Source organism: Helicoverpa armigera, chromosome 2 (assembly GCF_030705265.1).
Source record: "Helicoverpa armigera isolate CAAS_96S chromosome 2, ASM3070526v1, whole genome shotgun sequence".
NCBI lineage: Eukaryota > Metazoa > Arthropoda > Insecta > Lepidoptera > Noctuidae > Helicoverpa > Helicoverpa armigera.
Genome location: NC_087121.1, coordinates 6,011,098 through 6,023,945, shown reverse-complemented (window position 1 = coordinate 6,023,945; position 12,848 = coordinate 6,011,098). Strand labels below are relative to the sequence as shown.

Here is a 12,848-nt window from a genome sequence, read left to right as displayed (position 1 = left end):
ATTTTGTATAGCTTGTGTATATGTATGTCTAAAGCCACGTATTCACTGGGAAACAATTGTTTATAAACACTGTTTCTGAAACAAATAATTTTGTTTCTGTAAACACTACGTGTTTATCGAATGTTTCTGTGCTCCCCACCCGTGGCACACAGAAACAAATCAGTTGCGCAACATGTGCATACAAGTGTGGACGCGTGTTTCATTTGTTTATAAACACCAAATAAACATATTGTAAACATCTGACGGTGTGGACGGCAGTTTCCGAAACATTGTTACTGAAACATTGCGAAACATCTACGTGATGTTTCAGAAACTGTGTATCTGCAACATTGTTTCCCAGTGAATACGTGGCTTTATTATTTGACTTGTATATACGCAGCAAACACATAAATCCCCAAGTTTAGAATAGAATATGAACTATAGTAATTTTCCCAAATGCGTAAATGTGATGGCAAGTGCATCATATCAGCTTCAACCAGCTATACTTATACCTACGTTACTTTGGCACAATTTATGTTGACCGGAGGTAATGCACTGTAACTTAACTGTAACTATTCATTTAATAAAATTTATCTTTAAGCAGCCTTTATACCTTTATCAACAAGTAAAAGGCTTGAAAAATAATAATTATTATATTATACTTTTAATAACGAAAACTCTTAGAAGTGATTAACAACGTATTGTGTTTCTAAAGCGCAACTCAATTTTATATTTCCGATTTTCTCACAAAGGTACAGGCGAGCACAGCAAGTTCTTATATAAAATTGAAACTCTTCGCCACACTTTGTTGTGGTCATACAATATTTTCTTTCTCTTATGTGTAATCCTATTTGTTACGTAACACAGCCGAGTTCTCGCTTCAAGACTCGTGAAATCTTTACGTGGGACAATACATTTTGTTCCGTGCAAGAGGATAAGAGCGGCGTACACTGCAGACTAAATAAACTGTTGGCCGATAGTTGGTCAACGGTTGGTCGATTACAAATGCTCATCTGGCTACATCGGTAAGTGATGAGATTTGTCAGTTTGTCAGAACTATTGCAACCACGGGACCTGCAGTGTCAGTGATAAGGGGGAACTCTTTTGCATGTAAAGTATATTCGACTCCTCCGATTTCGAGCAAAATGGAGTAAGATATATATTCGACTATCTTGATTTTATTATGTCCACCGATATCTTCGCCCCTTGTAAATCGATTTCTATTATTACTTTCATTCATTGGAGGAGCAGGCCATCAATTTAGAATCTGATGATGGTAACCCGGGGAAATTATGTTTCAATATATTTTTTTGAATATTTGAAGTCAGCAGCAGGCAACTTCGGACAAGTAACTAAAGCTTTTCGTCAATATCTGTCCTGCACATCAATGAGTCAAACGGCTAACTTCAGAACTGCATAGTTACTTGACGCGAACTATAAAACCACTTTATAATTAACTGTTACATGTATTGCTTCTTTTAAAAGTGGTATCATTTTTAGTTAGTTCAAGGGTATAGCAGTAGTCAGTATCAATAATTATAATCAAAGGTGTTCAGAGTTCAAATCCGATAACGCTCGCATCGCTATACTCTCAAAAATTACATCAGGGAAAGTCCGAATAGCAAAAATGTCATTCGAAAACAACAAATACCAAGTACCTACCTGTTTGCTTCCTTTAGTTATCAGAAAGCATTATAATAACTTCATTAATTCGACAGCAGTCGTAGTAGTCGGACGCATCTGCAATTCCCTCAATATATTGAGATCTGAACTTGCGTATAGTTGTGTACTCCGTTTCTGAGAGACAATGTACAAAGTGCTGAGTGTGTGGGCGCTAGTGGTGCTGTGTGCGGGGCTGGTCCACTCCTGGGGTGAGTACAGAGCGCTATTTGTGTAAGCCCGCGAGCACACCGCACATTATTTAGTCGGCCCTTGATAGGAAAGAAATGTGTTACCTATTCTTTGTGCAAATTGTGAATTCAATATAAGTTTTTAGTCGGTCTGATACCGAACAAATACCTAATGGTTGTTACGTGTATACTTCCATTTACTGCCTGCCTCGTTGGTGTAGTGGTCGCAAGCGCCGCTGCTGTGCTCGAGGTCTCGGGTTCGATTCCCGGGTCGGGCCGAAATCGCTTTGTGGGTTTTCTTAAACTTTCACAAAGCAGCCTGTAGTCTGGAAGTTGGTGATTGATTCATCCGTGCATCGGAGAGCACGTAAATGTCGGTCCTGCGCCTGATCTCTTTCCGGTCGTGTCGGATTGCCGTCTCATCGGGTTATGAGAGTGAAGGAATAGGGAGTGCACCTGTGTCTGCGCAAATGCTCGTGCACTATAATATGTCCTGCGCAGCTGGCTGATCGCCTTAAGTGAGAACGGCCGCCGTGGTCGAAATCGGCCGAGGACGCCGTCACATTCCATTACTTCCATTTATCTTCAAACTGATTTATGCGCCCAAATCAGCTATCGGCTGACTAAATCTATGTAGTGTGTGCGCGCTCTAAAGCCAACACATTTTTGGGCAAAGGTGGCATGTCATGCAGATAAGACAGCGTTTAAGCCTTTCTTTCAATGTGAGCACTGTGAGTCAGTTGCGGCTATGGCTCATTTAAGAAAGTATACCTACTTTCCTAAATTCTTTAGTAAAATATATTATGTATATTATTTATTTTTAATGTAAGTATTTGTAGTAAGACGTGATTCATTTCTTGTCTGTAACAGACAGAAATAGTAAATGATCATCATATTATTAAAAACATTTCAATTCAAAATGACATACAAAAAATAACTTCTCATTATCCGATTTATCTCAATAATAATTTCCCTCGGCATAACATTTGGATACAAGTACAGGAAGTTTGTCGTTGCGAACGAGGGGAAATCCACTAGAGCCACAGGCGAGTATGTTATAAAGCCGAGTGTACGTGTCTAACACTCATTTTTTCTGTTTCAGACTACGCAATGGCTACAGAAAAACGAATAGATTTTTTTAAAAACGATACGGTAACACACAGCATCGCAAGTCTCCAGTTTAAGAACCTCACGGCGTTAGCTTACGACGCACTCCACGACACGCTCCTGATCGTCGACCAACAGACAGACAACTCTTCCGTATACCGATTGAACTTCACATCCAACGACATCGCGCTCATACTTACCAGGAAACAGATCCAGACTATAGCCTACGACCCAGTCAAGGATTTACTTTTCTGGGTTCAGGAAATAAATATTTTTTCGATACCTTTAAAGTCTGGATCTAAATGCGACGTCAGTGAACAAAATCTTGTAATTAAGTTGCCTGATCAAATCCCAAGTTCTATTGCAGTGGACAGTTGTGAAGGGTACGTTGTTATTGATATTGCTTGAATTAGCAGTGGAAGAGCACCACCTATTAAAAAAAAACCGGCCAAGTGCGAATCGGAATCCGTAACGTTTGTTGTATGGGAGCCCCCCAAAATATTTATTGTATTCTAGTTTTCAGTATTTGTTTTTATAGCAGCAACAGAAATACATCTTCTGTGAAAATTTCATCTCTCTAACTATCACAGTTCATGAGATACATCCTGGTGACAGACGAACGTACGGACAGAGGAGCGAAAACAATAGGGTCCCGAATTACCCTTTGGGTACGGAACCCTAAAAAAAACCTATTCTTAGTACCTATATTTTAAAATGCTTATGTTGTGAATGGGGATATGTTCTTTCTTCGTTACATACAGCTTCTGGGTCGCGGCCCGGATCACACGGACCCAAAACAGTTGGGAAAACTGGTCTGAATGTGCAGGCCAGATTACTATGAGAAATAAGTGATGTAGGTAAATCGACCCATTGGAATTTAATTTCATGAAATCTGGTAGTTGTGAAATTTTTCACAGCTCAAAATCGTCAGGAGGCAAAAAGACTTTCAAATAAAATACTTTATCTAGAATACTGGACGCCTAGTATCTAATATAATGTACGTGTTGCTATTCTACCAATAAAGTTCTAAGTTTCGGATAAGTTTATTTCACTAATACACATGCGAGTAATTGTGATTGATAACTGACTTTAAATTGCAGGTTTGTTTACTGGACCAACAAAAACATTGCGAAGCCTACAATAGAGAGAGTTCGATTTGATGGCTCAGCAAGAGAAGTTGTGATAGATAAGGATATCCATGAGCCTAATCATCTTGTCATCGACCCTCAGATAAAGAAAATGTTTTGGATTGATACGAGACGTAATGAAACCCACAATTACAAATTGAATCATGCGTATTTGAATGGAACGAACGAATCCGACTCAGCACTAGGTAATGGTCGTATTCCAACAGCATTGTCTATCTCAAACCAATTTGTTTACTGGGCCGATCATGGTGTAAAATTGTTTATTTATACACTGCCGAAACCCTATCTTCATGGACTTCATGAATCCGAGACTGGAGGCCAGCAATCATCAAAAATCGTGGCCAAATATACACTTGCAGAACAAACTAAAGGAATTCATGAATGTCCTACTCTAACTAGTTTGCTACAAGAGAATGCCACCAACAATGACAACATTTGTGTTCATGGTGAGAAAGCTAATGCCACATCTTGCACATGTGCCCCTGGCTACATCGGTGAGAGATGCGAGACGTCAGTCTGTCAGAACTATTGCATCCAAGGGACCTGCAGTGTCAGTGATGAAGGGGAACCCTCTTGCAGGTAAAGTTTATTATGACACTATCTGCTACTGGTGGTTTTCGATGACTCTTCTCTCTCTTCAATACGGTTTTTGTTTCAGATGCGAGTCTGGTTATTCTGGAGCGAGGTGCGACTTCAACATGTGCTCCAATTATTGTCTGAACAACGGCGTTTGTTACTTTACTGAAGAGAATGAACCACTCTGCCAATGCAGTGGAAATTACAGTGGTTCCAGGTGTGAAGCTATCAAAACTAACACAGTTTGTTCAACGTTAAGTTCTGGATATATTAACATTACTAATCCGAAACCAGCACATAATAACTTTACTATAGCCGAAGTGTTGTTAAACCGTCGTAATGTAACTAAAGTGACTGTTAACGTGGAAATAGAATCTAGTTAACGTACTCGTATTTATTTGATATTCTGTTTTAAATTAAGAATTATTTTTTATTATTATATGCTTTGTACTTGCAATAAACATTTTGTTTTTTTTTGTGTGAAATTATTTAAGTCGCTACTATACAAGCTGTCAGTGGCAAGGCGTCCCTATAAACCGATTCCTATCGGCTTCCCTTTGGAATTTCAAGTTCGAAGCATAGGTTTAATTAATATAATAATTTAAACCACACAATTTAAATATGTAGGTATAAAAAACGCCTAGCAACAAGCAAAGCCGACACAGGAGCGGCTTCTAGCCAATGAACGCTCGCGAGTGAATGAGAAAGAACGAGTCCCGAGTAGAGTAGCTTTATCAGTCTACGCGCGAGTGACAGCGCTTAGAGCTTTCAAGTGTAAACAAAAAAATCAGGCAAATTCACTCTCATTGTTCTTATTTTGTTTTAGAAACGATTTGTTTGTTGTTTAAATAGAATTTATTAGTGAGTGTATCATTTACTTATTTAACCATGTACACAGTGAGAATATTAAAGAAGTAGAGATATTATAAAATTATACAAAGGTACAGCTTATTTCTAACGAAATCTCTTAGAGCAGACCCGTAGTAGAAGAGTTAGAAATCATAGAGGAGAGCATCATTTGGAAATTACATAGTTCGTGTGTGTAGTGAAAATAGAGAGACCTACGTTAAAATTAGGTATTTTGGTAAGTAGAAAGTCTGTATCAGGTTTCTTTTTAGGGTTCCGTACCCAAAGGGTAAAACGGGACCCTACTGTTTTTGCTCCTCTGTCCGTCCGTCCGTCCGTCCGTCCGTCTGCCACCAGGCTGTATCTCATGAACCGTCATACTTAGAGGGCTGAAATTTTCACAGATGATGTATTATCGTTGCCGCTATAACAAGAAATACTGAAAACTAGAATTAAATAAATATTTTGGCGAAATATTTTGGCGGACTCCCAAAACGATATTTTTGTCCGTTTTATAAATCGGTAAGGAACCCTTCGTGTGCGAGTCCGACTTGCACTTGGCTGGTTTTTTAGAGTACTTTTAAAAATGAACCAGGATAGCATAGATCGCATGAGACTGTTTTCTGTCAGATTATTTACTTTAGGAAGAAACTTATTTTTCAAGGTCAAGTTTTGAGAATAAAAACGTGAACGTGAACGTGACCCACTAGCAAACTTCCTATGTTTGCTAAGGTGTTTGAGTCATTGGTGTGCCCTTTTATTAACTGGCGTATTAAAGGTTTAACAGAACACCAACACGGTTTCATTCAAAATAAATCGATACCAACTAATCTTGTAAGTTTTGTTGAAAGAACATTGACTGATATCAGTAACGGTAATGAAATCGATGCTATATACAGCGATTTTAGCAAAGCGTTCGATAAAGTCGATCATTTCTTATTGCTTCAAAAACTTCATTACACTTTTGATATTCATGGCTCTCTCTGGCATTGGCATCTTATTTAAAAGATCGAAAAGCGAAAGTGGTTGTAAATGGACACTAATCTCGTTCCTTTATACCTACATTTGGAGTTCCACAGGGATCTCATTTAGGCCCAATACTTTTTACAATGTTTATAGATGACATAAAATACTGCATTCACCACTCTTACTTTGAAATGTACGCAGATGATCTCAAAATTTCAAAAATCGTCAATTCTGACTCTGACCTAAATCTCCTACAAGATGATATAATATAATATAAATAGACTTTGTCAGTGGTGTGACTAACGCCATGGAACTTAATATCAATAAATGCTATCACATAAAGTTTTCGCGTAAGAAGCATAAATTCTTTACATCTTACACTATGAAGGGACAAGCTTTAAAGAGTGTAAAACAAGTCAGAGATTTAGGGATTATTATTGATTCAGAAATGCGTTTTACTACACATGCAGATAAAATAGTTGACAAATCAAATAAAATGTTAGCATTTATACCTAAATAGGAACACTGGACAATTTAAATCAATAACAGCATTAAAAGCACTTTACTATTCTCTTGTGCGTAGCAACATCGAATACTGTTAAGTAGTGTGTTATCCTATGTATCAAAATAGCATTCAGCGAATCGAAAAAGTACAGAAAAAAATCTTAAGAAGACTATCTATTATCTGTGGTATACGGCATAGTGTGAAAGAATATAATGATAGACTTGATGAAATCCTTGCTTTGGCGCAGAGACTATTGTGACTTTTAAATTTTTAAAGTTGTGTATATTTTACCCAATTTCTTTTATTTTTAATAACTTTTAATTTTTACTTGAACAGCCTAAAAATAATGTTGAGCTTACCTTCAATTTAAGAGCATACACTAAATGTTGTTACCTTTATTTTTAAGGTTGTCTGTATGTGTCTTAGTTGGTAAACCTAAATGAATAATAAAATTACCAAAGTCGTGACGGATTTATGAAACATTAAAATGTGTGAAACATGAAAAATTAAAATGTATTCCTATGCGATAAATATCAATAGCTAACAGGCAGTTGTAAGTTAAATAAAATGTATTCTTTCCCGTGCCAACTTTTCTCAGATTGTAGTAGTTTATGGAATAAAGTTGGTTTTGTAGATATTTATAATCTGCCGAATTCCTCGAGAAAACATATTCAAACTATCAGTCTCTCAGTCAGTGCTCAAAGGTGGACTGAGTACCTCCATTCTCCGTCCCTGACTACTCCCCCCACCGCCCATGAATACTCCCCCCCCCGCAATTTCTTTTTGCTGCGGCTCCCTACTACATTAAACCACCCTTCGTTTAAGATTCCAACTTCATTAAACAACCCAACCAAACAGGTAGAATAATAATAATCGAAGGTCTTCTTGAGGTACCGTACTACAAGTATGCGCCTGACCATAGAAAAGGACCATATCACGTTGTACTGGGATCGATCTATCATCACTGACACGACTATTGTAGCCAATAAGCCTGATATAGTGGTGATAGATCGATTAGCGCGCCGCGCGATGATAATCGATGTCGCCGTTCCGCATGACGAGAACCTCGTGAAAGCAGAGAAGGAGAAACAAATAAAGTATCTCGACTTAGCACACGAGGTTTTCGCCATGTGGAGTGTCGACACGGCTGTTATTGTGCCGATTGTCGTTACGGCCAATGGTCTAATAGCCAAGGGCCTCGACTCACACCTCAGGAGGCTCTCGTTAGGCGGCTGGATCAAGGGACTGATTCAGAATGCAGTACTCCTTGATACGGCACGTATTGTGAGGAGGTTTCTGTCTCTGGGACCCTAACTACCGGTACCTTGCACCCTGTGCCCGATATCGGTGGCAACCTATTTTTTAATATTTTTAAATGTTTTTTATTTTTATATTTAATATTTAAGAATGTAATAATATGTGCAAGAATAAATAAATGAAAAATCGAAGGTCTTCAGAGTTCAAATCCGATAACGTTCGTATCGCTATACTCGCAACAATTACACCAGGGAAAGTCCGAATAGTAAAAATATCTTAAATCAAGTTTCTTTGTTTGTTTCTGTAGTTCAAACGCATGTTTATTTTACTTATCAGAAAGCATTATAATAACTTCATTAATTCGACAGCAGTCGTAGTAGTCGGACGCATCTGCTATACCCTCAATATACTTATTGTGATCTGAACTTGCGTATAGTTGTGTACTCCGTTTCTGAGAGACAATGTACAAAGTGCTGAGTGTGTGGGCGCTAGTGGTGCTGTGTGCGGGGCTGGTCCACTCCTGGGGTGAGTACAGAGCGCTATTTGTGTAAACCCGCGCGCACACTGCACATTATTAAGTCGGCCCTTGATAGGAAAGAAATGTGTTATTCTTTTTGAAAATTGTGAATTCAATATAAGTTTTTAGTCGGTCTGATACCGAACAAATACCTAATGGTTGTTACGTGTATACTTCCATTTACTGCCTGCCTCTCTTTGTGGGTTTTCTTAAAACTTTCACAAAGCAGCCTGTAGTCTGGAAGTTGGTGATTGATTCATCCGTGCATCGGAGAGCACGTAAATGTCTTTCCTGCGCCTGATCTCTTTCCGGTCGAGTCGGATTGCCGTCTCATCGGGTTATGAGAGTGAAGGAATAGGGAGTGCACCTGTGTCTGCGCAAATGCTCGTGCACTATAATATGTCCTGCGCAGCTGGCTGATCGCCTTAAGTGAGAACGGCCGCCGTGGTCGAAATCGGCCGAGGACGCCGTCACATTCCATTACTTCCATTTATCTTCAAAGTGATTTATGCGCCCAAATCAGCTATCGGCTGACTAAATCTATGTAGTGTGTGCGCGCTCTAAAGCCAACACATTTTTGGGCAAAGGTGGCATGTCATGCAGATAAGACAGCGTTTAAGCCTTTCTTTCAATGTGAGCACTGTGAGTCAGTTGCGGCTATGGCTCATTTAAGAAAGTATACCTACTTTCCTAAATTCTTTAGTAAAATATATTATGTATATTATTTATTTTTAATGTAAGTATTTGTAGTAAGACGTGATTCATTTCTTGTCTGTAACAGACAGAAATAGTAAATGATCATCATATTATTAAAAACATTTCAATTCAAAATGACATACAAAAAATAACTTCTCATTATCCGATTTATCTCAATAATAATTAGCCTCGACAAAAATAGTACATTTTGATACATGTACAGGAAGTTTGTCGTTGCGTGTTTGACCGAGGTCAAATCCACCCGAGCCATAGACTATGTTATGAAGCCGAGGGTTGCAGTCACTTTGTACGTGTCTAACACTCATTTTTTGTTTCAGACTACGCAATGGCTACAGAAAAACGAATAGATTTTTTTAAAAACGATGCGGTAACACACAGCATCGTAAGTCTCCAGTTTAAGAACCTCACGGCGTTAGCTTACGATGCACTCCACGACACGCTCCTGATCGTCGACCAACAGACAGACAACTCTTCCGTATACCGATTGAACTTCACATCCAACGACATCGAGCTCATACTTACCAGGAAACAGATCCAGACTATAGCCTACGACCCAGTCAAGGATTTACTTTTCTGGGTTCAGGAAATAAATATTTTTTCGATACCTTTAAAGTTTGGATCTAAATGCGACGTCAGTGAACAAAATCTTGTAATTAAGTTGCCTGATCAAATCCCAAGTTCTATTGCAGTGGACAGTTGTGAAGGGTACGTTGTTTTTGATATTGCTTGAATTAGCAGTGGAAGAGCACCACCTATTAAAAAAAAACCGGCCAAGTGCGAATCGGAATCCGTAACGTTTGCTGTATGGGAGCCCCCCAAAATATTTATTGTATTCTAGTTTTCAGTATTTGTTTTTATAGCAGCAACAGAAATACATCTTCTGTGAAAATTTCATCTCTCATTCGTCACAGTTCATGAGATACATCCTGGTGACAGACGAACGTACGGACAGAGGAGCGAAAACAATAGTGTCCCGAATTACCCTTTGGGTACGGAACCCTAAAAAAAAACCTATTCTTAGTACATTTTAAAATGCATATTTTGTGAATGGGGATATGTTCTTTCTTCGTTACATATAGCGGTGAAGGGTTAGTTAGGGGGAAACTCGCTCCTGGGCAGCGGCCCGGATCACACGGACCCAAAACAGTAGGGAAAACTGGTCTGAATGTGCAGGCCAGATTACTATGAGAAATAAGTGACATTGGAATTTAATTTCATGAAATCTGGTAGTTGTGAAATTTTTCCCAGCTCAAAATCGTCAAGAGGCAAAAAGACTTTCAAATAAAATACTTTATCTAGAATACTGGACGCCTAGTATCTAATATAATGTATGTGTTGCTATTCTACCAATAAAGTTCTAAGTTTCGGATAAGTTAGGTCACTAATACACATGCGAGTAATTGTGATTGATAACTGACTTTAAATTGCAGGTTTGTTTACTGGACCAACAAAAACATTGCGAAGCCTACAATAGAGAGAGTTCGATTTGATGGCTCAGCAAGAGAAGTTGTGATAGATAAGGATATCCATGAGCCTAATCATCTTGTCATCGACCCTCAGATAAAGAAAATGTTTTGGATTGATACGAGACGTAATGAAACCCACAATTACAAATTGAATCATGCGTATTTGAATGGAACGAACGAATCCGACTCAGCACTAGGTAATGGTCGTATTCCAACAGCATTGTCTATCTCAAACCAATTTGTTTACTGGGCCGATCATGGTGTAAAATTGTTTATTTATACACTGCCGAAACCCTATCTTCATGGACTTCATGAATCCGAGACTGGAGGCCAGCAATCATCAAAAATCGTGGCCAAATATACACTTGCAGAACAAACTAAAGGAATTCATGAATGTTCAACTCTAACTAGTTTGCTACAAGAAAATGCCACCAACAATGACAACATTTGTGTTCATGGTGAGAAAGCTAATGCCACATCTTGCACATGTGCCCCTGGCTACATCGGTGAGAGATGCGATGTGTCAGTCTGTCAAAACTATTGCATCCAAGGAACCTGCAGTGTCAGTGATGAAGGGGAACCCTCTTGCAGGTAAAGTGTATTATGAAACTCCTGCTACTGGTGGTTTTCGATGACTCTTCTCTCTCTTCAATACGGTTTTTGTTTCAGATGCGAGTCTGGTTATTCTGGAGCGAGGTGCGACATCAACATGTGCTTCAATTATTGTCTGAACAACGGCGTTTGTTACTTTACAGAAGAGAATGAACCACTCTGCCAATGCAGTGGAAATTACAGTGGTTCCAGGTGTGAAGCTATCAAAAGTGACACAGTTTGTACAACGTTAAGTTCTGGATATATTAACATTACTAATCCGAAACCAGCACATAATAACTTTACTATAGCCGAAGTGTTGTTAAACCGTCGTAATGTAACTAAAGTGACTGTTAACGTGGAAATAGAATCTAGTTAACGTACTCGTATTTATTTGATATTCTGTATTAAATTAAGAATTACTTTTTATTCTGATGTTCTTTGTACTTGCAATATTTTAACAAACTTTTGGTTTTAAATCTCCCAGTTACAAGGTTAGTTATTGTGAAATTATTTAAGTCGCTACTATACAAGCTGTCAGTGGCAAGGCGTCCCTATAAGCCGATTCCTATCGGCTTCCCTTTGGATTTTCAAGTTAGAAGCATAGGTTTAATTAGTATAATAATTTAAACCACACAATTTAAATATGTAAGTATAAAAAACGCCTACCACCGTTAATTTTATTGAGCGAATGAGAAAGAACGAGTCCCGAGTAGAGTAGCTTTATCTGTCTACGCGTGAGTTACAGCACCTAGAGCTTTCAAATGTAAACAAAAAAATCAGGCAAATTCACTCTCATTGTTCTTATTTTGTTTTAGAAACGATTTGTTTGTTGTTTTAATAGAATTTATTAGTGAGTGTATCATTTACTTATTTAACCATGTACACAGTGAGAATATTAAAGAAGTAGAGATATTATAAAATAATACAAAGGTACAGCTTATTTCTAACGAAATCTCTTCCAGCAGACCCGTAGTAGAAGAATTAGAAATCATAGAGGAGAGTATCATTTGGAAATTACATAGTTCGTGTGTGTAGTGAAAATAGAGAGACCTACCTTAAAATTAGGTATTTTGGTAAGTAGAAAGTTTGTATCAGGTTTCTTTTTAGGGTTCCGTATCCAAAGGGTAAAACGGGACCCTACTGTTTTTGCTTCTCTGTCCGTCCGTCCGTCCGTCCGTCCGTCTGCCACCAGGCTGTATCTCATGAACCGTCATAGTTACAGAGCTGAAATTTTCACAGATGATGTATTATTGTTGCCGCTATAACAAGAAATACTGAAAACTAAAATTAAATAAATATTTTGGCGGACTCCCAAAACGA

The 12,848-nt window shown here is 38.3% G+C and overlaps 2 protein-coding genes across 2 annotated transcripts; both read left to right on the top strand.

Moving 5' to 3' along the window:
- The first annotated feature begins 1,630 nt into the window (after window positions 1–1,630).
- On the top strand, window positions 1,631–5,134 carry LOC135117924 (protein cueball-like). Its single transcript, XM_064038407.1, has 4 exons — window positions 1,631–1,850; window positions 2,932–3,319; window positions 4,037–4,663; window positions 4,743–5,134. The coding sequence occupies exons 1-4, from the start codon at window positions 1,787–1,789 to the stop codon at window positions 5,041–5,043; spliced, it is 1,380 nt and encodes a 459-aa protein (XP_063894477.1). The 5' UTR covers window positions 1,631–1,786; the 3' UTR covers window positions 5,044–5,134.
- Window positions 5,135–8,574: 3,440 nt separating this feature from the next.
- On the top strand, window positions 8,575–12,383 carry LOC135117923 (protein cueball-like). The gene is made up of 4 exons (XM_064038403.1): window positions 8,575–8,759; window positions 9,786–10,173; window positions 10,899–11,525; window positions 11,604–12,383. Exons 1-4 carry the CDS (start codon window positions 8,696–8,698, stop codon window positions 11,902–11,904), a joined length of 1,380 nt encoding a protein of 459 aa, XP_063894473.1. The 5' UTR covers window positions 8,575–8,695; the 3' UTR covers window positions 11,905–12,383.
- Window positions 12,384–12,848: the final 465 nt, after the last annotated feature.

Coding starts and splice junctions, on each gene's coding strand:
- LOC135117923 (XM_064038403.1), top strand. CDS start 8,696: ATGTACAAAGTGCTGAGTGTGTGGGCGCTAGTGGTGCTGTGTGCGGGG. Junction 10,174..10,898: donor GCAGTGGACAGTTGTGAAGG/GTACGTTGTTTT, acceptor TTTAAATTGCAG/GTTTGTTTACTGGACCAACA. Junction 11,526..11,603: donor GAAGGGGAACCCTCTTGCAG/GTAAAGTGTATT, acceptor TTTTTGTTTCAG/ATGCGAGTCTGGTTATTCTG.
- LOC135117924 (XM_064038407.1), top strand. CDS start 1,787: ATGTACAAAGTGCTGAGTGTGTGGGCGCTAGTGGTGCTGTGTGCGGGG. Junction 1,851..2,931: donor GGGGCTGGTCCACTCCTGGG/GTGAGTACAGAG, acceptor TTTCTGTTTCAG/ACTACGCAATGGCTACAGAA. Junction 4,664..4,742: donor GAAGGGGAACCCTCTTGCAG/GTAAAGTTTATT, acceptor TTTTTGTTTCAG/ATGCGAGTCTGGTTATTCTG.